We start from the raw sequence: 27800 nt of genomic DNA on the forward strand, positions 1-27800 counted from the left end.
TGACAACATAAATTTTGACCCTGTATGTTGAGAATGTGGCTTTATAAACAGGATAGCGGCTACCCAGGTTTGGTGTTGGATGTGACATGCTTTTGTTTCTTCCTTTTGCTGATAATAAAGCAAAAAAGCATGTGAAAAAGTTTTACTTTAACTGAAAATATAGTACATTGTTATGTACAGGAGTGACATAAAGCACATTTTATGAAAGGGCACAGGTTCAGAGATCCAAGGAAGTAAAAAATTCCTGTGCCTCCCCAGACAAGGAGAATTTGCAAGTCTATAAAAAGTGGAATGGAGCTCTAGTGAAAACCCTTCCAGCCTCTCTGTTGAGGCTGGAAGCATTACACATGTATTTTGAACATAGAAAAACTTCACAGGTATTGTAAACGAGAAGTTATTTACACAGACACCTCAAAAGACTCAACAGATCGGTTTTGGTTTAGACAGTGAAGCACCTGTCTGGCCACCCCCATAATTTAGCTGCTGCATAAGGTGTCAGAAAAATCCCAGTATGTAATTCTTCATCTTATAGTGCACAAGCATAACAGAGAATCTGATTTGATAAGGGGGCTAACCAACAACTACATTTCAGGAGGTTTATTTTATGGTTTGGGTGCGATAAAGGCTGAAGAAGATGAAGACAGCTTTACAAGATGGCTTTTAAAAAATGGGAATTGGGTCATAGGAAATACATTTTTTACTACTGTTTCAATCTGTTTCACATACTCAATACATTTATTTTCCTTGAAACTCACACAAATCCAGACAATTTTTCCTTCAGGAAAATAACCAGAAGAGAAAGTACTTAATAACAAGCTCAGTATCATTTAGGATGAAGCCTAAAGTAAGACTGAAAGGGACCTAGGTTTGCTTATACCAGGTAAGTACCTTGTGTGGCTCTATTCTATTAAAAATATTAAAAATTTTGATATTTGCATCACTGAACTTCCAGTTTGACTCAAGTACCTTCTGTGTGACAGCTCAAGAGGAGCAAACTTTGTTTTAGAGCCCAGATTGCTCAGGGTCTGGTATAATTGACACAACATTGGCACTTCTGCCAACGTTCTTCACTGTTAACGACCTTCTCAGAGCTGACAGAAACCAACAGCTCCTCTTGAATTTACCCAAAGTCTTTTCTCAGCTCCTGATGGGGATAGTAACATTAGGATGCAAAGTGATACTATGAAATAAAACTTGCACCTTGTATCAATGTCTCAAGTGCCTGACTTATTTTTAAATGAAGTCAATCAAATGGAAGAGGAAGGAACAGTCTCCATTTAGTTGTTTGGGAAAACATATTGCCTTTGGATTTAATTGCAGCTCATGAACACAATTATTTTAGCTCTGTTGAAACCACTGATGTTTTCTTTACGATGTCTGTGGCATCTTATTTGGGAAAATGATTGCCTCAAACTTATGTTTTTAAAATGAGAGCTAAGGAGGCTGCAGGTCACTGTCAGGAAGGATGACTTCACCCGCTGCCCCCCAAGGAAAGGAAGGGGACTCCTCAAAGCCACACTCCTTAGTGCTGATTAAAAAGAAGGGAGGGAACTTCTGTTGCCACTGCTGTGCTGATGTGTAATTGCTCTGTACATCCTGATAGGCAGCTCTGAAAGGAGAGGAGTGCTGGAGTGCAGCTGTGATGTGTTTCCAAAGCACACTGTACCTCTCCATAAGTGACGGTGTTATTGTAAACCCTCATCTCAGGGTACACGTTCTCCAAGTACCACTTAAAGCTCCGGCACTGCAGACGCTGTCGCAGAGCAATTCTTTCAGAAACGTCTCCAAAGTCAACTCCAGGGTTCTGCAAAGCAGAAAAAGAATAAAGAAATCTCACTGCACTGGTTTTATGTTTGCTATCCTTACTGAAATCAAACCAGAGCTAATTTTGTATACCAAGCTGTATTTCCCTCTTTTCCTTCTTTTGTTGTCAGCAGCTCATCAAACAGCTGCTGTTGAGTGTAGACAATAAATATTAATGAAAGCCAGTGGAAAAAGGAGCATAAATAACAGGCAAAACCCCAAAATAAATCAAAATAATAAGAATACAATAAGAATGTTGTTACTTACAGCAGTTCTAAGTGTTTGCAATCAATCCTGAAGCCTTTGCTTTCAGAATCATTTAGAATTTAGGCAGTAATTCTGAACTAAAATATGGCAGCTTGGTCATGCTTTACTCTAGTAAGAGACTTGAGTATTCAGTAATGTAAATGATGTCAGAACAGATCTGTTAAAACTTCAAAGCAAAGCTGCTCAAAAAGTCATTAAGCTCCACAAAGCATTCCTGTGGACCAGCATACAGTTTATGCTAGAACTCGAGCTCATTTGCAGACTTGAGCCATAGAATGCAGCTAAAATCAAAACCTTTATAATTCTACTTCAGAATTTAATTCACATTTAAATACAAATCCCATGAAAAACAGAGGCTGGAAGATTCAAGTTAATATGAACAAAATCAGCCATTTAAAACTGGTGGGTCCTGAGTTAGAGTCTGCTGATTTAAAGTGCTATAAATCATCACAGTTCAACATTAAGACAGTAAGTTACCTCATCCAAAAACCTTTTCTGACACTATATTAATCAAATGGACTGAAACTGGGGAGTTTTGCATGAGATGGTTCTGATGTGCCTTGTGCTTTTCCTCCAGAGGAATATCTGTACATTTTACCGATTTTTTTCTAATGCAGGGCTACAAGACAGCAGCAAATCTTAGCTCAGGGTTTATTAAGATCCCCAACAGATGCCTGGTTTTCAGGAGAGAATACAAGTGTAATACTGAACAGGTTTTCCTGTTTGCCACATAAAGAGTTTGCTGTGCTCACTGCTGCTTGCTGATGCACATTCTGTCAGGAGCCCTCAGTGCAGCATCCATTCAAATGAATGTTAATTTACGTAGTACTTGAGGCTGCGTGGAAGAAGAGCAATCCTCTGAGGCACTCAGTGCAATAAATCATTCAGTGTTAGATTCCTTTATCACTAAAATTGTCGAGGAATAAGTCCTGTGGTGGGGAAGTACCAAATATTTTGGTTAACTGAAATAAAGCTGCGCTGACCTGCTGCTGAAGGTTATAGGAACCTGATCTTGCAGGTGTGCCCAAGGCCATCTGCTGATCTAGATAAACATTATGCATGAATTCTCAATAACCTGTGAGTTGTGAAAAAGATGGTGGGAATTATAGAAGAGTTAATTTGGATTGGTTTTGTGGTGTGGGGAAATGCAGGTGTTTTACCTGCTCTAGTCTGCCCTGTTTAAACTGAGGCAATACTTTTTTGCAGTGCTGATTCTACAGAGCACAGGAGCAGCAAATTGAGCAGCTATGAAAACAAATTGAGCTGTGCTCACCCTCTGTGCCCCCTGCAGTACTGTGGGCAGGTTACAGTGTGATGGTACAGAAATGAGGTGTCCACAGGATTTACTTGGTGGACACATTCTTTTTAACCACCTAGCAAGGTTTCTAATTCCCCTGCAGAATGTTTTTGTGATGGCTTATGCCAGTACAGTACTTCTGTCATCTGCACTGAATACTACAGTGAATAATGTCATGAACACTAACATCAGCTTTCTTTTCATGAGAGCTAATAGGCTTATTTTTATGATGCACATTTTATCAATCAATCAATTTATTTTATGGAAAGAAAATTTTAATGTTCAGTACTTCTGCTGATTTTATGTCTTTTATTGTAGATGTGCCTGGGTTTTTTTAACAGCTCTGCTATATAGCTCAGTGCAGAAAACTGCATCAATAAGTAATCTGGAGAGATTAAAGGAAATCATGTTTTGGTGTAAATGCTTATTTAAATATCATCTTTTCTCAGAGTTCATTTGCACATGTCATCAAGCAAGCAAATTTGCAGAGTTTAGCTTTTCATCTCCTAATTGAAAACTGACCATTTCAGCAAGTGTATTTTATGTGTGCAGACAGGGCCAAAATGCCCATAAATCTTTAATGGACACTGCTCTGTATTCCTCCTACCATCACAGAAATCTTGTGTGGAAAAAGTGATGCAGTACTGCTTTTTGTTAAGGCAAAATAATTCTCTGCAATTACCTCTTGTGCCAAAAGAAGTCACCAAAACCACATTTTGGAGACCTTGCACAGTGTCCAATATAGCAGTAAGTGAATTTAGACCTGTGAGAATATCTGATATATTCACATGGACAAGGAGGAAACACTGCTCTTCCAGGTATGTGTGTTTTAAAAACAGTAAGAGGAAAGAACAAAAATGGAGTTTCACATATTAATTAAGTACCAAAATATGAGTAGATGTTTAGGACAGACTAAATCTAGTGAAGTCTTTCACAAGATTCCCATGACTTTAATGAGCTCCAGGTCATAACTGAATATTCCCAGACACCTCTGGGTTTGCATACTTTCCTGTTCTGATAGGAACATTCCTGTTCCTATTTGCTTCCATCAGCTCTGGGCAAACCCCTGCTATAAGGGTTAACTAAACCATTCTTACCTACAGATCAGTGTATGTTGCCCCTCAGCTGCTCTCCCTGTGCCCCTTGACATGAATAATTCGGATGCAAACACAGCCAAGGAACACAGCAACATCCAGCTTCCACCTGGCTGGGATAGAACATAAAACTCTTCTCTGCAAGAATTATGCTCAGTGCAGATGTAGCATGTGATATACTTAGAGAACAAAGTGATAAACTGAACCTACAGTTTATCTAATATTTATATTACACGATTCCTAGAGGCCCCCACACGCCATCTACAATTCGTATGCGCAGTGAGAAGCAGAACATGCCCACATTGCACCTCTCAGCCTGTGGACAATAAAGCTATTTAATGTTTGATTCTTTTATTGCATACTTTGTTTTTTATGCTGGTGAGGTCTACTGAGTCTCACGATGAATGACGATATTTATTTATGAACATTTCTGTCGTCCCTACCATTGTAGCATAAGAACACCTCAGAGTTTAACAGTGCCCCAAATTAATGACTTCTGGGGGAGCACATAAACCTGAGACATTTTGCTCTGGTTAAATGATAAATCTGTGTCACTGTGTACAACAGCCTGGACTGAGTGCAAAACTAAACTCAGACTGAGGAAGCAAGTTCACATGGCAGAACTCACTGTACTGAGCATGCAGCGAAACACCTCCCCTAAGCTCAGCCCACTTTGTGTAGCTGTAGCAACACCCTTCACCTCCAAGAGCTAATGAGGAACAGCTACCCGTGTTTCTGTTCAGCACAGAGTGTGAGCTGTACTTACTGCCATGGGGATGTTCCAGGCCATGTAAACGTGTGACTTGAAGTCATCCATCCAGACCTCGGCGGCGCGCAGGGCGTTGCGCTTTGCATAGTAGTCGATGTCGTTGTTGTAGGGCTTCTTGGTGCGCTCGATGTGCGCCACGCGGGAGCAGGGCAGCACCTCCATGCTGCCCCCGCACTGCCACACCTGGGGGAGGCACAGAAAACAGACACATGCATTCTTCTTCCCCTTCAGAGGCAATGCAAGTGCTTCTTTGCAGATGCTGTGTGTAGGGTGTTTGCCGCTCAGAGGTGAGGGCTATCGAACGGTTCCTGATTTACCTCTCGCTGCACATTGCAGGTGAGCCTGAGGGGGATGCACATTAGGTACAGAGGTTTACAAGACATAAAGAGACAAGGCCTTCACCACTGTATCACTGCTCTTGGGACCATCAGGCAGAGAACAAATTGTGGGGTGGTAACCTCTGCTGTGGGCGCTATTTTAACCTAGCGTTTGTTACTGAAACTTCAGCAAAAATCAGCTGTGTCATCTGGCTGTGTTTGACACATAAATGGGGTACTGCAAAGGGCTCTAAGTCACCCCAGAGCCTTCTCTTCTCCAGACTAAACATCTCCAGCTCTCTCAGACTGTCTCCACAGGAGAGGTGCTCCAGACCTCTCATCATCTTATCTCTCTCCCCCTGAGCTGCTGAAGAGGGCTAAAAGGGGCTGAGTGGAGACCCCAGCACCCAGCCTGCCCAGACACCATGGAACTCACACTGGGCAATTTTCTCCCTGATGATTGTTTACTGTCTGAACTCCAACAGGGGACAACGAGGACTTGTCTCTTTGCATCCGCAAGATCTGGAGTGATGCAGAGTGAAGGAGGTTTATGGATTCAGCTCCCCCATGTCTGCACCTAGTAGTAAAGTCTAGCTGAAGTAAATGAAAGAGATTAAAATATGAGCAATAATTCAGAACTTTCCAAGGTTGCCTTTTACTGAGAATAAAAGCACATTTCTGTACAAGATGCATTCCAGAACTATACTGGGGCAGCTCTCCACCTCACCTGCCTTCTCAAGGACAAAGATGAAGTGCTTGGGAAGTAGCAAATAAAATCTCCTCTGCTCTGCCTTTTCTTTTTTAATACTTTGTTAGGTAATATTTACTTGCTGCTTTCCAAACAGCTCTGTAGTAAATCACTGGCCACTGAAATTTACATTTGATAAATGGAGTACACTGAAAAACACACTGCTCATAAATTTGGACTGACATGTGCTGAGTGTTTCCAGTGCAAAGAGGAAATGCTAAAAAAAAAATAAATTAATTGATTTTCACCATCAGAAGGAGAAATGAGCAGTACACTTTAGTATACTGCTATTTGCCCTACCCAGCCTGGAAGCCAGCTATTTAATGCACAGCACATTTTTCTTTCTATTGATATGCCTAATGACCTTGTAACTCTTATTTATGTATTTTGGTACCAAGGGCAAGTACATTATCTGAGTGACAGATTTATTTCCTTTGAATGCCAGTGCTCACACAAACCTGAAAAGGAAAAGGTACTAAACTGCAACATTAAAGAAAACAGTTTAGCTCATCTGTAAATTCAACACAAACAGTTATTTATCAGTGATAAATTCTCCACAGATGAAATCCACAGGGAACACAGACACCTGGCTTTGAAGGGAACACAATAAGAAGAGGCAGCAGCAGCCTCAGGCCAGGTAACTCTCACTGTGTCTGATCCTGGTACTCAGCTCTCAGTATGGGGCTGGCTGTGGTGTGACTGCCCCATCCATAATTAATCCCTTGGGCTGCTTTCCACTGACACTCAGTCACTTCTTCCTTTTCCCCTCAGCCCAACTTTGCTCTTTAAAGGGGCAACATCTACTGAAGAGGAGGAAAGAAGGAAGGAAACAGTCAGGAAATACTCCAGGAAATTTTTCTTCCTTAGAAGATGCTAAAATTTACCCCAAATGACTTATTTTTATTTTTTTTTCCTGGGAATATGTAACTTTTAACACCAGCAGATGTTTCCCTGGACAAGAATGGTATTTCCAATCCCAAAGAAAGACAACTGGAGGTAGAGCTCAGGGGGCAGGGAGTCAGATAGTTCACCAGGTGAACATCATCACGCCACCATTTTTCCACATCCCAGACAAATGTCACAGCTGCTCAGCTGTGGTCACTCCTTTCCAGGCCTGACAAGGTCTCCTGTTTTACTCCATGAAGATTAGGTGCTGTCCAGTGGAGCACAGACATGACTCAGTGTCCCCACACCCTTTCAGCACATGGCTAAGCACAGGGTGAAGCTCTTGTCTCCTTCCCTTCCAGCCTGATAATTACTTAAACTCACACTAAATGGAGGAGTTTCTGTAGTATAATCAAATATGTGCATCCAAAACTGGGCAAGCTCCCAGCAGTTGAGAGGCATCATGTGAGATTTGAATGAATACTCGAGACTTGTGCTCAGAGGAGGATGGGATGCTCAGCAGCACCTTCTCCTCTCTGGACACACAGCTGAAAGGCTCATGAGATGCAGAAAACCATTGTCTGCCTGCTTTTAACAAAGGGTGAAAGAATGAGAAACCTTTTACTGTGTCAGACAGGTGAGAGAGGTGAGTCAGTGGCTGATCCAGAAACTGGTTGATTCCCCACCTCTTTTCATTCTCAAAACTGTACTTAATGACCCATTTTAACAGTAGCAGACAACACATTTCTTTCCACATCAAACTATGAAATTATGCCAGGAAAATAATTACATACCTCTGTAAAGCATTTATCAGGCAGGATCCTTAAAGTATCTTACTGGGGGAAGCAAACTATTTCTAACTGTGAACACAAAATGAAGCCCAAGGCCCTCAAAGTGACACATTTCAGGCATTCAGAGAAAACTGCCTTCCCTATCTATGGCTTATCTTCTGGGATAACAACACATTTCCAGCCCAAGTTATTCCTCTCATATGGAGCTGCCAACAGTAAATGTGTATCTCAAGGTTCATTTACTGAGCTGGTGGAAGTGTTACAGCCTCTGAGCTGCTCCCCACAAGGGTGCACATGGCTGAAAATCCCACTCTGTCTTCTTTTCTCCCATGGAGAGACAAGTCCTTTAGAGCAATTTGTTATTTATATATATATATGTATATAGATATATATTTTGGCTTCACAGCATGCATTCATCAAACCTGTACCGTGGGGCAATAGCCTGGGCTCCATGGAAGGCCAGGAGCAGCAGCAAAGCAAAGTGTGTTCTCCTTGACTTGGTGCAGCCCAGGGACTCAGCTTTGCCTCTCTGAGCATCACACTGTGCAACATTTTAAGACATGATCAAGTAATTCCAAGAGACACTCAATTTATTTGCTAATTGTAGCTAATTTCTAATTTCAGCACTGCTCTTTAGGCTGCTATAAACAAAATTGATAGCAATTTAAATGTTACCATAGCCGTGTTACCTTAGCATTTTTACTGCTAATTATCTCAATCAACTTTTCTATAAACAGACATATTAAGTGTTGAGAAGAACAAGTACCCCCATCAGGAGTAAATTACAAACTGAGTGATAATGTTTGTGGCTTGCACTATAATGACTTACTGACACTAATTATCAGCTATTCCTGTACACCTGAGGTGTGGCTGTCCTACAGGAAAATGTTTATTTATGCAGCAGCCAGCTGGACATCACATTTTATGCATCAGAGAAAATCTGAGATGAGGCTGTGTCTTGTCTACCATGGCCTCAACTGTGCATCAGCAAAGTTCTCTGAAGGCAGGTTGGGTACATTAATTAGAAAGGCTAATAAGGTGCCCAGCTTTAATTCTTCCCAAGCAAGAATAAATTTTCCAAGGAAAAGCGTTTTCCCACATGTACCTTCTGCTGAAGATCAAAACCATCTTTATCAGGACTTACAAAAATTAAAGTTAAAAAGAGTTAAACAAGCCTGGACACTACTAAGTAGGAAGTAGAGCTGGCCAGAGTGCTGGGCTAATCAATTCCTAAATCTTGGCAATGTACATAGAGAGAACATTGCTGATGTTGTCTCCTGCTCTGCAGGTGAGACACATTTCCAACAGCACCATGTTCTGTAGAGCAAATGTCAGAGCTCTGAAATACCCTGGGATTTAGTATTTGCCATTTTTAGCATTTTAAATATTGTTCCTGGGATTTAATAATTGCCATTGGCAAGAGAGTGGCTGCAGCTCCCAAGAGCCTCTCGCTGATTATAGGGAGGGCTCTTCCCTCTCTGTGGACTTGGTGCTCTGTAAATTGAATACCACATTATGGTGTACACTGAAGTGACTGCACAGGGTTATTTAATTTGGTAGAGATGATCTCACTAAAAGCAAAATCAATAGGTAAAAATAAAAATGGCTTCAGTATGAAGGACAAGCTGGGAAGACAGTTTTAACTTTGAAAACTTAGACTGGAAGTAAAGATTGTGGTCCTTAAGAACTTTGTACCTTGCTGTGAATTTTGCAGTTTAAACACCCTGGTGCTCAGTGAGAGAGAAAAGAAAAGTCTCAGATTCTCTGTTATAACTCTTTTTTCCATCAAATAGACCTTTGATTTAAGCAGCTGGAGATACGAAGTATCCCAGAATGTGTAATAGTGGAAAGAACACTTCTGTGTGATTTGCTTCCAAATAATCACTCTTGCCAACACTTTTGTACCCTCTTCACAGACACACCAGTTCCATCCCTTCCTCTCAACACCACAAGTTTATAGATACCAAAGTAACTCCAATGGAGTGTGACCCAGGCATTTGCAACGTGTTGGTCTCCACCTCTTTTAAAACCTGACTTTTCCAGGAGAGCTGGGGTTAGTCCAGCTTTTCTAATAATATAGAACATTGAGCAATTAATGAAATTGTCAGCACCCTGAGGCTTTGAGCCTGTGTTTCACAGGTAGCAATCTCTCTGGAGGTGTCACTGCACTGCACAGGTGACACTGCAGCAGCTTTGTGCTTTATCCACTTGTGGAAATTTCAGTGACCCTTTCCTGACAGGAATAATCACAGTCTACATCTTCCAGCAGTAACAAAATGGAAGGAACCAGCTTCAAAACACACCTGTGGCAGCAGGGTCCCTCATTTCTGATATACCCAGCAGAGGATGTCCCCTGGCACTGGTGCCACAGGCAGGATGTTCTGCACATCCTGAAACAAAAGCCTTGTGCTGGAGCAGGGCTCTGATGTTTTATGGAGCAGTTCTGAACTCTGCCTGAGCAGCACTTCACAGTAGCCTTTCAGATTTCAAACTTTCCCTTCTGAGTGAAGGCAGCAGAAGAGATGGAGGAGTTTTAAAAGCAGCTCAGATATCCCTGTTTCATGATATTCCAGCGTGGGAATTCTTAAAAGTCAGGGATCTCAGGCTCTCTTTGAATTTCAAGGCAAAGCCTACCAGAAATGGATGTCTTCTAGACTGCCTACACACACCTACAGCAGGATTGGAAAAGATTTTTCTGTGCTGAAAGAATTACCCCATGCTTCAGAAATTTTGTTGACCTAAATTTTCAAGAATAACATAAATTTTAAATGTTTTCACTAATTGAAACACAAAGTCTTTGTTACCTCCACCTGTGCTTCCCACAAAGGTTTCTCTGAAACCAAGTAACTGATGATTTTCAGAATATCTGCTTGGCATTAAAAGTTTTTAATGTACAATTACCTATATGTATAATCTGAAAGGTCAGTTTAAACTGAAAACACAAACCTTTGTTGTAAAAATAGTATAACACAGTCCTTTGATGACACTAAAACCAGTATTTGTTGTCGTTGAGAAATTTTGCCGAAGTGCAGAGTGTTCAAAAGAAATATATTTGGTATAATTTATCAGATGGATCTGACAGAGGCATCAAATTGTGGTTCCTTGAGGTGACAAAAGCCTGATTTCTGACAGAAGTTGCAATACTTGAAGGGCAGGAGGACATGTAGTAAATTCACAACAGCAGGCACCACTGAGCCCTCTTCAGCCCCTGTAACACCACAGTGTAAAATAAAATCCATGTGTACTTCAGGTACAGGAAAATTCCTACTCTGGTGAAGTCAAACAGAAAGGTAACTCTTAATTCTTAAAAACCTGCTGTCATTTCAGTCTCCATCTCCAGTCAGCCATGAACCAACAAGGTCTAAATCAGAAGCAATTCTTCAAAGCGTATTTGAAAGATGACAATAAAATCCTTTCCCACCTGAAACATGGGAGCTCTGTACTTATTCTCCAGTCCTTAAGGGATGTGCCAACTCTTCTAATGCCCATACTAGAAACAAAAAATTAATAGGAATATAGCACACTTAGTGTTCTTGCATCTCTGATATTGACAATTTACGTAGCTCACTGAAAACTGATCTTTCAAAGTAATTTATAGCCTGACATTTTCTTGTTTTCTAATGGAGTTTTATGGATATTCTCCCCTGCATGTATTCTCAGAGCTGCCTAGAGAGTCATATTTAATCAGCTGTGCTAGATAAAGTGCTCTCTCTCTGTTTCTCACTTCACATAGGAAGCTGTTAGAGACTGGGGAGCTGTCATAATCAAAGATATCATATGGAAAAATTAATCACATGGTCTCGTTTTGTTCATCAAGTGCATTTTTATCATCATCTTTAAAGGCAGCCACAATTATGATTTAAAAAAGTCCCAACTGTCATTTCTGAAAATAGCCTGTGCTAGTTCATGGTGCACTTACAGAGCAAAACTCTTTCCATGCTGGGACAAACCAGCTTACATCAGAGTCTTTTAGCTGCCAAAAAGAAACTTGAACAAAGGAGGAAATCACATCTCAAGATCCACAGATCCCTGCTTTGTCAGAGGCTTCAGGATAAACTTCTGACCTACACCTTCAAATTACAGGACCCAAAAGGGTCCTTGGTCGACTGATCCTGACATTGACTCTGTGACAATCCCTCCTTTTTGCTCTCAACTCCTGCTCAAAGCAGTTTGCAGATAATCTACTCACAGCAGATGTAGAGGGAGTGTGACAAAAGCTCAAACATGAAAGCTAATTCTGTTATTAGGACTCTTCTTATCCTACATGTGTCAATACCCATCCCTTACTCTTGCTGCCCTGGAAGGCTGGAAACACAGACCAGTGCTTTGGGGCTAATGATTTTTGGAGGGCTGGATTTCACCTGGAGCTCTCCTCCTGTTTTTTTCCTGGCTCAAACAGCAAGAACTTAATTTGAAGAGAGAAGGAGAGATGTGGAGGATAGAGTAGATGTAGCCATACAAGTCTTTAAGATATGTTTGGCTCCAGTATTGCTTCATTTTGATTACTATTTTTATCAGTATTTCAGCTGCCCCAATGAGGAATACTTGGAAACTTGCTGCTTTTCCCACAACTATTACAATAGAGTTCAGGGATGTGCTGCAAGATCCTTCTGCAGTCATTTAATGTGAATTTCATTGCAGACTCAAAATTACACCTTTTCTTTATAGAAAAGTAAAATAATTTGTTCATAGGTACTTGATTAGCCTTTAAAATGTGTTAGAATTTTTTGGAGTTTTTCCCCTCAGCTTTGATCCCTTGGGATTTTCTGGTATTTACAGATGAACTTCTTTCAGAAAAAAAAAATGGCAGTGGGACAATAACATTCTTGCAATGAGACACTCAACACATGCATGTTTTATATTTGTCTGGTGGCTCTTCAGTAGCAAATTTAGAGGCTGTCCTTCACATGTTTCTTAGAGGTTATGCAGAACCTGAAGCCAGTTAAGATCTCAGATGTGACAACAGTGAGAAGATAAAACCCTTCTGCTAACCCTCTTACAGAGGGAAACAGATAAGCATGAAGAAATTGAAACATGTTCTAGAGAAACTCACAGTCAGCAAATGCTATCTTGCTGTAAAGATAAACTTTGTGTGTAAAGAATAGGGCTGATAAATTAATAGACTGGCTGCTATGCAGGGGAGGAGATAGGCTTTAAAATGACATTAAAAATGCCCCATGTGCTTTAACCACTAATCCAATCTCCATAAACCCACATTTTCCACAGCTTTTACAAAGGGTAATGCACCTTTGAAAAGAGCATATCTGGGGAAGAAGCAGATCTCCCTTCTGCAAGGAAAATTCCAGACTCTCTGAAATGCCTTGCAGGTCGGGGATGGAAACTGCAAAAGCCCTTCAAGGCAAGAAGAGCAGCCTGACCCTGCACAGGCAGGATGCCACACTGCTGGGCTCTACACACAGACTTCAAATATGGCAAGGAATAAAATATCCCAAGCTCCAAAAGGTGGTGGTGGTTCAGGAATTCTTGTTTCCTGCTAGGGAAGTTCAGTCAGTGCAGTGATGCTGGACAAATTCCCCCTGCTCCAGTCTCCCTGACATCACTGCTCAGGGAGGGCAGCAGGCAAGCACTGAGGAATGGGAAAAGGGAGAAAGGACAGCCAAAGAGCAAGGTTTTAATTTTCAAAGGCTTGTTTTTCTTAGCAAATTAATGAATGTTGGCACCTCAAGATGCTCCAGGAGATGTTAACAGCTCCTATCATGTAAATGACAGGCATAGGAAAGAGACTGCTTTGAGGCAAACCCTCAAACTTCATAGAATAGAGATAATAATTCTATTTTCTTTGAATTCTCCTCAAGTCTAAAAGAGGCTGCAGATTTCTTCTGGTCTAGTACCATATATGTTGTGTTTTGCAAGCACAAATCATTTTTCCTCTATAAAGTAAATGAAATTTGGTATCTCTAATGTAGCTTGCTAATTGTTGCAGGCAGATGCTTCTCATAATGTATTCTTTAAGAATACATTTGATGAGAATAATTTTCTGCTTTCTTACAAACTTACTCAAGTTTTCCCCAAATCAATAGAATCACTGTCAGTCATTTCTGTAAATATGTCAGCACAGATACTGCTTGTACTATAGCTGTTAAAATTCAACAAATTGGCCTTGGAAAAATACAATTGACATATTGGAAAAATACACTCTAAATGGGATATATGAAACAGCACTAAAGACCAGCCTGTTATTCTTGTTCCTCACATCTCCTTCATGTGATTGCTTTAGGTTGTTTCTCCTCACTTATCCCAACAGACCACAGAGAAAATCTCCCTCTAAATTCAAACCCCAGCAAGGGATAAAGTCTTGTGTACACGAAGCTTACATGAGAAAATCTGCAGCTGAGCTCCTGCAACATTTAAGTTCTTAGGAAAATACCCTTTTTGCCAGGCAGAGCTTTATTAACCTGCACCAAAGCACCAGGCAATGCTGACTGGTCAGCTCAGCAGCTGCTTCTGGAGCACAGGAGCAGGACACTCACTGCCACCATGCAGTCCACAGAAAATGCTCAAGATTAGATCAGCTGAGCATGGCAGCAATCTCCAAACCACGATTAATCCCTGGCAGATATTGGAAGAAGATCAGCAAGAATACCTTAGGTGAGAGTAGGGATGTCTTGCTTGATATATGGGTGTTCACATGACCACAAAAATCTCTTCTAGAGCACAAAACCAACCCTCCAACAGCAGCTCCCTTCAATTGTTACCCAAGTTAAGCCAGGGGGAAAACGAAAAAAATAAAAGTTGTTAACCTTTTTTTCCCCACTAAAGTGAGAACTTTCTTGTGCAATACCAGCAGTTCACACTTTCAGCCTTTTGCTAATGAAATAATGCTTACTGTGTGCTCAGCCTTCAGTAAGAAGGCTGAAAAATGATAAAATGCTTCTTGACATTTTAGCTGAGACCACAGGGAGGAAGAATAAAGAGTGGAATTTATTGATGCTTCAATTAGAATAAAGTCATTCTTGAATGAGAAAATATTGAAACAGACTGACTAATGAAGTGATCACAAAGGGTCTTTTCAAAGGACCCTAAGTGGAGTCATCCTCATTTGTTTTCTCTTTCCACAGCAGACCCTTAAATGATCTTTGCATATTGTCTACACTAAATCCTGCAGGGTTGCTATTTCATTTTAAAGAAAAAAGCTTTTAGGCTGCAAGGGATTCATTCAGTGAGAGCTATTATGCTTATTGTGGCTTTGCTGCAGAGCCAAGGGATTTACTATATGCTCATTAGATCCTGCTTTTGTTCCAAAACAATCTTTTACGATGCAAATTTCAGCATGCTGATCTACTTAGAATAACACTTAAAAAAAAGAAAAAAGAAAAAAAAGAGCAGCTATTAAAGTAAAAGCTTCTTCCAAGGCAGGAATACTACAAATTCAGATTAATTACTAATATTTTAGACCACAAAAACATCTGGTGTCTCAGCTTAAATTCAGCTTTGAACATGGTTAGAAGAAGCCCCAAGAACTCGGTGTTAGGGGCACAAGGCAGTACCAAGGGTGGGCAAACAGAGATTAGAGGCCACGTTATGAAGCCATCAGAGATGAGGTACATTTGTCACTTGGCTGCTTGGTGGCTGAAGCACAAAAGGTTCAATTTGTTCAAGCCTTGGCACCTGAGGCATGCAGGCAGCAGAGAATCCTCTCCAGCAGAGAAGTTCACTCACCAGGACCCCTAAGGAATGAGAGCTGGGAGTTCTGCTCCATAATGATCTCCAGGGCTGTGCTGACACAAAATAAAGGAAAGGAAGTGAGGCATAAATGGCAAAAACGGCAGAAGTGAGGAAACCCACTGTCCTCATGATGGATGCTTGGCACTCAGGGAGCTGTGGCAGTTTCCATCTCTTGTTAGTGCTCTTTAAACTCCACTGCAGAAGTACTGAGGATGAGGGGGACACTCCTGTTTTTTAAAGCATTAATTCCACCCTGTTCCTCCTCTGTGACCTTCCTGAAGGAGCGGTTGTATGAACACAGAACGATGAATATTATCATCCAGGAGATCTACCTGATAGCTCATCCTTGATAGTTCTATAAATCTTGTGAAGTCTTAGTGCTTTAGGTGTGCAGCAGAGATAATCCTGCTGTAAGGAATTGTGTGAACTCATCCCTCACATGCACAGAGCCCAGCCAGCCTAGTGACACCACATTAAAGCATTCTCTCCTGTGCCCCAAACAGCAGAACTCAAATTGGAGCTGGAATTTACACTGAAAACTGATCTCTAGGAGGAAAGTTAATAAAATATCTGAGGTGAGCAATAAGAAAAAGATCGGTTTGCCAGCACAAATACTAGCAAATCATTACAGTAATTCCAGGCAGCCCTTCCCACACTCCCATTCTAAATTAGATCAGCAAACTAAACATGCAATTTATACTTAAAAACTCACAAATCATCACCTGCTTAAAATGGACAAGTCCAGCTGGAGCACCTGCTCACTAAAACAACATATGATTCCTGAATTCAGCTGCTGTCCTGTTTTACACAGAAACTGCCAAATCCCTAATAAACATTAGATGCAGATGTGTGTGAGCATGGCTTTCACCAGGAATGCTTATTTACATGGGATGACAAACCCATCATTAATCTTTTCCTTCCAGGGCTATGAGAAAGTGCCAGAGGAGGGGCAATGACCATAAATGACTGGAACAGGATATTTGAGACACGTCTGAAATGTGAAAAATGCCTCTGCCTTCACTGCACTCCCAGCCAGGCACCACCAGCCTTGGCAGCTACCTGAGCTGCAGAAAGAACATGAAAAGAAGTAAAAAAACCCCTCTGGTGAGTTTGTTACAACATGCTTTGACTTTCCTTTTCTGATTATCAGACAGCAGATGTCTGGAATAGTTTTTGGATACCTCAGAGAAAATGCAAAATGGCAGAGAAAAGGAACTTTTAGAAAAGAAAGTGCCATTATGTCCTAGTGAGTCACTCTGCTTAAATGCTTTATTACTGCTATTAATGGACAGATATTAACATTAATCACAGCCTGTGAAATGACTGACAAACTGAGCTATTTTGTACATCACCTAAAGAGCTGGTAAGGGGATGCAATTTGGGTAAAACACAAAAGAAAAAGGCTGTTTGTGATTTTGATGAACAGCTCCCTAAAGAATCTCCAGATTCCAGGACTGCAAAGTAGGCTGTCACATTTGTAGATCTGCTGCCTCTCGAGGGAAATTTGAAGTGAGAAGTATCACCAGACACAGCCTTTTACTGGTTATTTTAATTTCATTTCTTCAAGACCACTTACTCCTGTTTACAAAGGTTTAGATTAGGGCTTGCTTTAGTTGACAAATTGTTTTGTTTGGTGGATTTTATTTTTGGTTGTTTGTTGTGTTGTATAATGAAACCAACAGAAGTTTATCAATGGTGCCATATAAAAGACTTTGCTAGGCATGTTTTTATTCCTTAAGTTACCACATTCCATCTAGCAGAGGGATGTAAAAATACACACACACATTTGGCAGTATTTTTCCCAAGAGCTGGAAGTGTCCTCACAATTGAACTCTGCAAATATTAGCTTCAGCTTATTGGGAAGATAGTGTCCCATATTATAAAAGTGCTGAGCAAACAAGGGATGTTCTTTGTTTGCAAGAGATTTCTAGAAGTTAAATATATAGAGATACAGATATGGTTTCAAACTGAACCAAAATTGTGCTTGACATTTCAAGGTGTTTGACAACTCAAAGTATGGAATTAAAATTCATTTCAAATCCAGCAAAATATTTTGTTTCAACAACATCTGAAAATAACCTGTTTGAGGATGCACTATAATGGCTTCTCCTTTCTCAACACATGCATTTCACTATACTTCTTTGCCAAATCTATATTCTTTCTCGGATAAATTATTTGGCAAATTAATGTCCCATTATAGACAAAAAGATCATTAGTTGATAACAAAGAAGGCATTAACATTTACCTTTTGCCTTTTTCACAGCTTCCCTAATTAAGTCATCCATCACCATTCTTCACTTGTATCAGCACAAAACTTACCTTAAAAGCACGTCAGATGTGACCAGAAAAATCCTGCATTAGAATAAATACAGAGCTTTCATAGTGACTCACAGCATCTTATTGTTCCCAGACAGTGCCTGTACTTTTAATTCAGAATATACACTTCAACCTCAGCTTGGCTAAAAGAAATAAATAAAAACAATCCCTCTGTTACTCCAGTAATTTTTTTTTGTTTCTGTAGAATGACAGTAATCATTAAATGCTACTTTGCTTCATTAAAGTCTGAATTTCCAAGAACTGAAAGACACAGTGCCACAGGGTTAAGTAATTCTTTCATCACATGGCTGATGTGTTTTATCCCTGCTGGGTCACAAGTGCTCTTCATTTACTGAGCTCCAGGTGTCATCCAACTATTTATTTGTGGAGCCTTTGTTGTAAACATTCTGGGCTGCCAAAGAAATAATCAAAAGTCTTTCCTATTCAACCTAAACACAGTTCTGTCAAAAAAATAAGGTTTTCTGGTAAAATGGGATGGATGATAAAAAACAACCAAACCAACAAAACAATTACAGGGGCTGTAATGATGTCCATCATCTACAAGAAAATCTGAAAAAAATATAGCTTTACATCATTTTTATGAAGGTACTTTTCTGGACTTGCAGTTCATTTAATTTTGCCCTGGAGCACGTTTGCTGTGAGTAACATGGAATACAAGCCACTTGTCTGTCCTCTTGTCTCTAAATAATCCCTTTCCATCTTCTCTCAGAGTCAGGCTGTCACAAGCAGCTAATACCTCTACAGAGATAAAATAAGACAAAAGCAATAACCACAGTCCAGGCCCCCAGGGATTTCTTCACTAGCTCTAACTACAGTGTCCACTCCATCAAAATCCTGCCTTGTTGCCTTGTGTCAATGTTTACATGCTCTGCTGCTTCTACTGCTCTCGTTTTCAGAGGGATTCCAGCCTTATCACCTGCTCTGTCAGCTGATGGCAACAACTATTTCCTTTCCTCATTTCCCCTGAATCTGTCACCTGCTGCCAACCAGCTCAGGTAACAGCTTCTGCTCTATGATTGAACTGTGCTGAGCAATTCCATTTTTACATGAAGGATGCTGTGTTTGAAGGAATAATTCGAGTACCCTGTAGCACAGCAGCAGAAAAGGCTTTGTGGCTTCTTGTGTCCCATTGCTCAGACTAAACTGGAGGTTGGTTGATTTATTTTGGCTGGGCCAAGTAAAGACATGATCCCAGAGGTGTTTCTGCCAATCCTGGTTCATTCCCCCTGCCTTCCATATTCCCTCATCCCTGCTGCTTGAGCTGGTTGTGCAAATGCTCCATAAATTGGGTAAATTATAATCCAAGATGATATAGTCTAGTTTAAACAAATAATAAGATATTACATCATTTTGACAGATTTGGGAAGGCTAAGCAAGCAGCTGAGGTTTGAACAAATGGCAATCTCTTCTTCAGAATGAAGATAAAAAGGACAAAATATTTCTGGTTGCTGGAAACAAAACGCCCCACTATAATTTATGGACGTGTTAAAGGGTAAATTTCTGGTTTTTAAAAGAGGAGTACTGTGGCTGTTAATGTGGCAGCAGTTATAGAAGCCTCATTTACATCCAGATGCATTTGGAAATATCAGGAGCATTTCATCCTCTGAAATATGGACATGGACAGAAAGAGATACTTCCTCCCATCTGCCGCAGGAAAAATAGTGAATATACAAAAATAGAATGTCTTTAAAAAGTCAAACCTGAACCTACAGCAGAGCTAGCAAAAAATGAACTCAAGTTTCACAATTTTTGGAAATCTTTAGCCAAAAATTTTTCCTAGCACAGCCAGCTGTGGTGAATCTCTGGGCTCTGCATGAAACAGGCAGAGAGCTGTTATTCATTAGCAGATCTCTGCAGGATTTCTGGCTAGAAAACATCAGTTCTGCTCAGTATTTCAAAACTGGTGTTCAACTCAGTCTTTCTCACCTTTCTTACTTTGAAGAGAAATCCCCCTTGGTGTCTGACAGGAGCTGAGGCAGCCCCAGGTGAGCCAGGCCAGGGCCCCAGTGAATTTCCCAGCCTTTCCATGAGTTTCCAGGGTCCCCAGAGCTGCTCATGGAGCATCCAAAGTGGCAGCCAGGCAGCACCAGAAAGCTCTGCAGGTAAATCTGTCCCATGTCTGCACTCCTCAAAGGGCTCAAACTCACTCAAACTTGTGCAAAGAGACCAAGAAAAAGTCCTAATCTTCCTCTGACAAATTAAGTGTATTTCACCAGTGTTCCTCCTAAATAGCAGAAGTGTGTTCTTCAACCTTAAAAAAGTACAATGGAGTGAGATATAAAAAGCCCAATCTATTTTCTGAGAGAAGTCCAGCAGACAGTTTAATAAGTGGCTGCATGGAAAGAAATTCCTGGTTGCAGCTCTTTAATGTAGCAGAAGAAGACATAATGAAATCTAATAATTGCTAGATCATACTAGAGAAATTCTGACTTCAGAATAAAGTGGAGCTTTTTAAACAACAAAGATAATTAAACATTGAACAGCTTGCTGACCCACTGTGGCAAATTCTCTACTACTTTGAGGGTTTTTGCAGCAGAGCAGACATCTTCTAAAAGCTACCAAAAACTCATACAGAAATGATGGGGATCTCTGTGTAAGCTGTTGGGTCAGGATCATGGCCCTTTTTTAGCCAGTTTAATTAAAGAAGCCTGATGGATATTGGGGAATTTGACCTTGTACATCAAATTGATGGAGTATTAGGGAGGAAGAAAATACCACAACACAAAAGAAAGTCCATCAATTGGCAAACTACTTCTCCAATGTTTATAAATTATATAAAACTTTTATGTATTAAAAATTAATCAAGCAAGCTTCCTAGGCTACGCTAAATTCAGCCTAATGATCCTTTGAAGTAGAATTAGAATTTCCTCAAATAATATATCTTTCCTCAAATCTCTCACACTACAATTACTGTAGTTACAGGGCAAGAGATACAGGTGGAGATTAACAACTCCTTCACGAGCTGAAAAATAATGAATGCACAGTGCATCAGTTTCTGGTAATCCAAGATACAAAAGAATGTCTTCCCCTGCTTGTCATGGCTAAGCTTGTGCAGCAAACCAGAAGTTATCAAGCAGAACACACTTACTGCACATGGTTTTATATTAATAAACTCAAGAGTAGGCAGCAAGTAACAGCTATTACTAAATAGGACTAACCATGGCCAGGACTGAGCAAGAGGTGTGACAACATCTCAGAAGAAAATGTTCTGTAAATGAACTATAAAGTGGAAACTTTATTTTGAAGCTGGCCCTCAGGAGAGAAGTTGTATGATGCTAGGTTAAAACAAAAGTAAAAAAAGCTAGCAGCAGAGTTATTGGGAAGAGGGCAGGAGCAGTGAGGGGCTCCCAAAACCACCCTCTTCACCCAGGAGAGCAAAGCCACCTCTCCCAACCTCTCAGGGGGACTGCACAGGACCCCCAGGGACTTTGAGATATCTCTTCAGGGCAGTCCCAAGGCAGATGTCAGGACTTTCCCTGGATCCCTGCGTGGATTATCTCAACCTGGACCTTACTTCCAAACTGCTCTCCATTTTTAACCATTAGATTGCACTTTGCCTTTTTCTGCCCAAACAGAAAAACGTGCAAAGAGAAATTTCTTATGTCCCTTGAGATCATTAGGAAATCCCTTCCTGCCTTGGCTGCTGCTGCAGAATGGCCTTACTGAGGACAGGAAAGCAATTTGCAATTGCCAGTAGTTCCAGATCCAGCCAAGCACTTGACTGCTTGCCTAACTGCACAGCTCTGTGCTATTCCATTGACTAGAGCAGGATCACTCACACAGTTAAAATTAAATGCCTGGTTAAGTGCCTTGTAGGTTTTTGGCTTGTTAACAATTCACTGCCAATACCTCAACCTTCTTAGGCTTCTCTGTAGCTCCTTCTCACTGCAGTGCTCCTCTGGAGTTTAAAAGCTGCTTTTAACTCCAAGTTGAACAAGTAAATGTGCTCCTGAAAACACCCCTGAGAAAATCTACTGAAGAACCTGCTATCTTTCCAACTTATGTAATTTTTTATAACAGATCTGTACATCACACATCTCATTAGCAGTCATCTCCTCAGGCAGTACATACAGTGTGGGTGGGTTTTCCTTTTTTTGATTTACCTAGGAAGTCTTGCTGTCTCTAATTTTCCATGAATCTCATGAATTGCCACTGAAATCTTTATAGCTACAGTAGCCTGGCATGTAATGTTCTAAACCAATTTTATACCCAATAAAACAATTTAATACCTAATAAACTTTATGAAGAAAACTGCACATTTCTAAGTAGTGCCTCCTGCTAATGAAATCAAGCCAAAGATGCTTGAGGGAGAAAAGCTCCCTGTCTGTGGGTAGGAGCTTTGGGAGTGTGCTGACACTTGGGGATCTCACAAACCAATCTGATTGCCCAGCCAGATTCAGCAGAGCTGTACCAATGGGTTCATCAGTGAGGAATCACTAATTCTTCTCACAACAGGCAAAATCCCCTGCAGTGTTTTACTGCAGGTGTGGAGGGGGAGTCAAAATGCACCAGTGAGGGGGCAAGAAGAGCTCCTGTCCCACTGGCCAGTTGATTTTGGGTGGACTTCCCAAAGGCACACACTTGGCTTCCCCAGAACAGCAAGGCTGGAAAAAACAAAGGAACAGTTTCTCACCTTTCTAATTCAGCTAAAGCCTCAAAGTGCTGGTATGTGAAAAATCAGAGTTAATCCTGCAGGAACTTTCTGGAACACTCACATGTTGACTACCAAAATTCTGGGAAGAGATGATTTTTGGGTTTCATTTAAACTGTGAATAGCACACGTAGCCTCATGATGAAATCGGCATTCTTGAAAACAGAACTTCACTCGGGAGAACAGTCTCATCATTTTGCTCCATAGAGCAGCATGTAACAGATCTAATCAAATAATTGTAATATTCTTCAGATAGAAAAAAGGGTAAGAAAGAAAAACTGTGTGTAAAGGAAAAGAAGATGGGTCACAATAGCAGCAATGACTTATGAGGGTTATTTCTCAGATCTGAAAGCCCAATAACTCACAAGTACCCTATCCATAAGTGAATTATATGACCCTTTTGTGCAAGTAAAATTTTCCATCATGTACCTAGTCTGATGCACTGTAACAATTTGTCTCTTTTCACAAAATCATAAGGAATATTTCCCAGAGAACATGAAAAGCCACAGAGGGCAAAAAGCTTCCTTGCCTGAGAAAATGCTCACACCTCGATCATCACCACTGCTCTACATTTAAAGCTGCCTCAGTTCTCTCCTTTTGGTGCTCTCTGGGAGGTGTGCCCATCATTGACATACAGCCTGTATCCTCTGTTTACTTCTCTTTTTTCCTCTGGCACTAAGTCTAAACTGTACTTTCAGTGTGGCTGCTGTCAATTTGCATTGAGTCATTGAGCGTGGTGAAGTTTCTCTGCATCTCCAGCAGCCTAAAGGCAGCAGCTGGCCATAAGAACAGCTTTTACAACCCTCTCCTGTCTCCTGATTCATTGTCACAACTGCATCTGGGAATTCTCTGTGATGTCAAATTAATTAATGATTAAAATAATAAAATAAAAAGAGCCAACTGATAACAAATCCAGTGGAATATTTATGCAATTTGCCTTCTGGACCTCTTGGAGCTGTCTGGATGCTGTGCTCAGCTATGTAGTGAGAGGCTTCATGGTTCTAGATTTACCTTAGGTAAAATGAACTTTAAAATGAAATTTCTCTGCTATTTTTATCTTATGGAGAAGCATTGTAGAGGGTGATCATGTGCTTTCAGGGAAACAGTACAGATAATAGACTTGAACTTCATTTCTCAGTTTCTCAGCTGACACTCCCAGGGTTTGAAGAGAAAGTCCTTGATATCATAATGACTGTAGAGAAGTAGGGACCTCTGAGGGACCTCATTCTGGACAGAAAACTCCAATTCTAACCTCTGACTGCTTCAAAGGCTAATTCAACACAGCAGCCCATGTTATCTAAACCAAACTGGAAAATGCCTGGTTCTTCACTCCAGCTCTGGATACTACAACTTGAAGAAACCAGTTTGTGGCCCTGAGGAACTCAGTCTAAACTAAATATCAGAAGTCTGTTCTTTATACTCTGGTAATAAAATTTGCACGTTCCCTCCTGTCCATCTTCTGCTCCATCATCCATTTCTTCATTTGGCAAAGAAAAATGAAGAAACAGATGGGTGCACAGCCTTAAACACATGCACAGTTTTAAGCATTTTCCCTGGCCTGAGTGGGAAGTTAAAACTGTGCTCACAAATCTCTGTTATACGGGAATGGAATGAAATCTGCCCTGGGTGCTCTTGCATCTTTGTGAGACAGATCTCTGTAATCATCTTCCACTTAATCAAAACACAACACAGAAGAGCTGTGATTACACAATTTCAGATGACAACTAACAGTCCTCATAGTTTGTTTTGATGAATTCTGAGTTCACTATGTAGATAACATGGTTAATTTGTTATTCAGATATGGCATTTAATCACTGAAGGACATTCCGAGTCTGACCAGGAAAAAAAAAACCCAAACAACTCAACAACCAAAGGAACAGTAATCAATCAATATTTGATAAATGTGATATGTTATGAACAATTTTGTTTAAAGTCTTGAGCTTAGCAAAAGTAGGCTAAGTTAGAAAAAAATCTACTAATCAACAAATGGAAACCCCCTCTTCCCCCAGTCCTGCCTTGTTTCACTTCCCTGATATTTCACATCTGCAAGTTGCTGCACAGGAGGCAGATTTTTTTTTCTTAAATTACAGTCGTTTTGTATTCTGAACAAATTCACTTGCTCAGCAAGAGAAATGACATTAAACTGCTGACAAAATGTACAAAGCAGGGCTGGTTTCAGATATTCATGCTTTAGACTGTGTCAAAAGCACTGCAAACATTAATATCAAACCATGACTACCTCTAATAGAAACTATGAAAGAAGCCAAAATAAAGTGTGTTTTCTAAAGCAAGAAGCTGAAAAAACATGTCTTGGCATGATAAAGGGACTGTGGAAAATTCAGGTACTGATTTCACGGGTATTAACTATGCATAATATACCTATGTAAGAAGGCAGCATAACCTTGTGGGTAGGGCATTTCTGCAAGCCTGAGAAGCAGAGCTGGCTGGAATCCTTGTTTCTGCCAAAAACAGAGTTTTCAAGACACCCCACACCTCAGTGTTCCCCATGTAAAGGGCAGATAATAAAATTGTCTTCTGTTGAAGGCACAGCAGCATCGGAAGCTGAAAAAATACACAGCAATTAAAAGACCCTGAGGTGAGGTTTTTTAAAAAAAAAAAAAGTTTTTGGAGTTTTAAAACACTGATGATTTGCTCACACATATTTAGGCAGGATTTTCTGTGTTGACTTAGAGTGAGGGTCCTCCAGATATCCCTGATTATTGGTGTGCCTTGGTTTGCATACGGCAGATCTGGGGCTCCTCAAAGTCAACAAATGCATCTCTTTTTAGCCACCAGAAGTAATTTCCCAAGTTAGGAACAGCCAGAAGATGCTGACTGAGCATGGTGGATCCCCTTTGTGCTACTCCCTACTTCAGCACACATCACTCCTGTTGGGTGGATCATCACCAGAGGAAGGGCACATGCCATTAAATAGAATTGTTCCCTAAATGAAATGTCATTGTGAAATGGTTACTACTCCCAGCAATTTGATCAAGGCACATATTAGGACAAACCAGTATTTTATGTCTGCTGTGGATGATACCTACACCAAGAATGAAGTAAACTGTTCCTCTTTAAGTCTTTGACCTTTAAAGGCAGCAATTTAAACCATTTACACACGTTTATATGCAGTGAACATTTCAGTGTGTACAGCTTTCATCATTTGCAGCCATTTTCAGCCACAGAATAGGCCCTGTCCGTACAAAGGTTAGCATCAGGGTGATCCTCTGCTTTCTTCAGTGTTTCCCTAAGCAAAATTAAAAGTGACATCAGGTATTGGGAGAGCAAAACTTGACTCTCAAGTAGGTCCAGAAGAGGAAATTCAGTGAAGATTGAAGGAGAAATTACTTAGTCTCCAGCTCCCCTTGCCTTTTTACAAGCCTGAAAAGAACCAAAGCATTTACACCCTGCCTGGTGGTCCTGTGGGTAATTTTAGCACCTGGGGTAGGTTTGAGCACTCACAGTTTGCTCCAAGTTGTATTAGTCTGGCCCATCTGTTGGTGTGGAAAATGTACCTGCAAACAGAGAAGCACTGGAAGCGCTGGGCTGTGCCATTAGTGGGGTGATTAGTGGCACTGGCACACTGTCAGGCAACTCTTGCACTCAGAAAACAAAATACATTTTCATCAGCTGAAATACAGAAACTGAACCTATAAACATAAAGCATCTGCTTTGTGGAAGTGAAAGAAAAGAGGAGAAAAACCGAGAGAAGCATCACAGCTTTAAAATGATAAAAGCCCTTCTAAGAACCACACATTGTAATTGCTGAAACGTCTGCAGCATCATTTGTCAGCTATGAAATTTTAAAGTGAGGATCTGAAGGTACTGAAGATGGAGTATGGACATGACACCACTCTATTTTTTGCTATCTGAAAGCCTTGCAGTGCTTTTAGCACAAGAAAAGAGGGATGTGGAGATCCCATTTGTGCCAGCCACGTCCTGGGCACTGACAGGCAGCAGTCAGGAACCTGCAGAGTGCAATTAGCAGGCACAAGAGTGACAGCCTTGGACATCAGACCACGTGTCAGGAACCAGCCTGCTCAAACCTCAGTCACAGGGACACCAGCACTTCCCACCAAGGTGCTTTTTTCTCCCATAACCACCTTAGTCCTGCCACACCATGGAACTGATCCTTCTACCAGCTGCTTTTCAAAACTCAGCTAAACATGCAATGGATTCAGGAAAACAAGATCTGATATTTTTGTTTACACTCTTTAAAAGCAGCCCAGGGCTGTAAAATCTTGCAGAAAACATCACTCTCATTTTCTCCAGCTGAATGATACAAAACAAATTTCACCCCTGCTGTAAAATGATGCTTGGTGATGTTACAACCACAAGGTTTAGGGACAGAAAAAACTGTGCTCAAAAACTTCCCTCTCTTTCTATGCACGTATGTCAACTAATTCAACACATTCTTTCTGTGGTTTCAGCTATTGAATAGATGATTCCCTGTCTGCTTTAATGTGACTGTTTCCTTCTCTCACACCAGTACTTTGGAAATCCTGTCTTGGACCCACAGACCTTTGTAGCTGGCACTTAGAAACAAAGATCCCACAAAATACCCTTTCTTTTCATCCAGTCACACATCTTGGCATTAGAGGGTGCCATCACAATGCTAACAGAGACATAAATACCAGGAGTGGGAATCCAAGCTCTTGGCTCAGCCAAGTGCTCAATAAAGACAGCACATAAGAATTTAAACAAAAATTGTGGCTGAAAATCCTAGGAACAGTCCAACTTTCTTATTGTTCTGATTTAACCTGAAGGATGCCTCAAAAGAGAAGAGTGGCAGACTCCACAAGGAATGGCTGTAGCAATGTGAATATTTAGCTGCCTGAAAAAAAAAATAAATAAATGTTTTAAATAAAATAGAGCAAGAAAAAGCTATTTGGAGAAAATTGTCACAACCTTACAAGGCTTTTGTCTGACTGAATTCAAAACACTGCCCTATCTACTGAAAGACTATGTTACCAAAAAATCCAGCTTTTGTCAAATTCAAAGGAAGACAAATCTGATTGACTTGTCAGCAGCTCCTTACTGTTCTGCAGTCCAACAGCATCTGATATGAGAATCCAATATTAATAACTTTGTTTCTCAGGAATTCTTCTGTAACGTAAAGAGGTGTCTCTCATGAACCTGTTGCTTAAAATGATTG

The 27800-nt window shown here is 40.6% G+C and overlaps 1 protein-coding gene across 1 annotated transcript in view; it reads right to left on the reverse strand.

Annotated features, from left to right (window-relative positions):
* Positions 1–27800, reverse strand: part of GALNT9 (polypeptide N-acetylgalactosaminyltransferase 9) — a 128794-nt gene that overhangs the window by 12778 nt on the left and 88216 nt on the right. Inside the window, exons 7-8 of the mRNA XM_015644372.3 lie at positions 5228–5413; positions 1667–1804 (exon numbers count right to left, since the gene is read on the reverse strand). Coding sequence (XP_015499858.1) covers positions 1667–1804; positions 5228–5413 — 324 coding nt within the window. The remainder of the gene's footprint in view (positions 1–1666; positions 1805–5227; positions 5414–27800) is intronic.

This window comes from Parus major, chromosome 15 (assembly GCF_001522545.3).
Source record: "Parus major isolate Abel chromosome 15, Parus_major1.1, whole genome shotgun sequence".
Taxonomy (NCBI): domain Eukaryota; kingdom Metazoa; phylum Chordata; class Aves; order Passeriformes; family Paridae; genus Parus; species Parus major.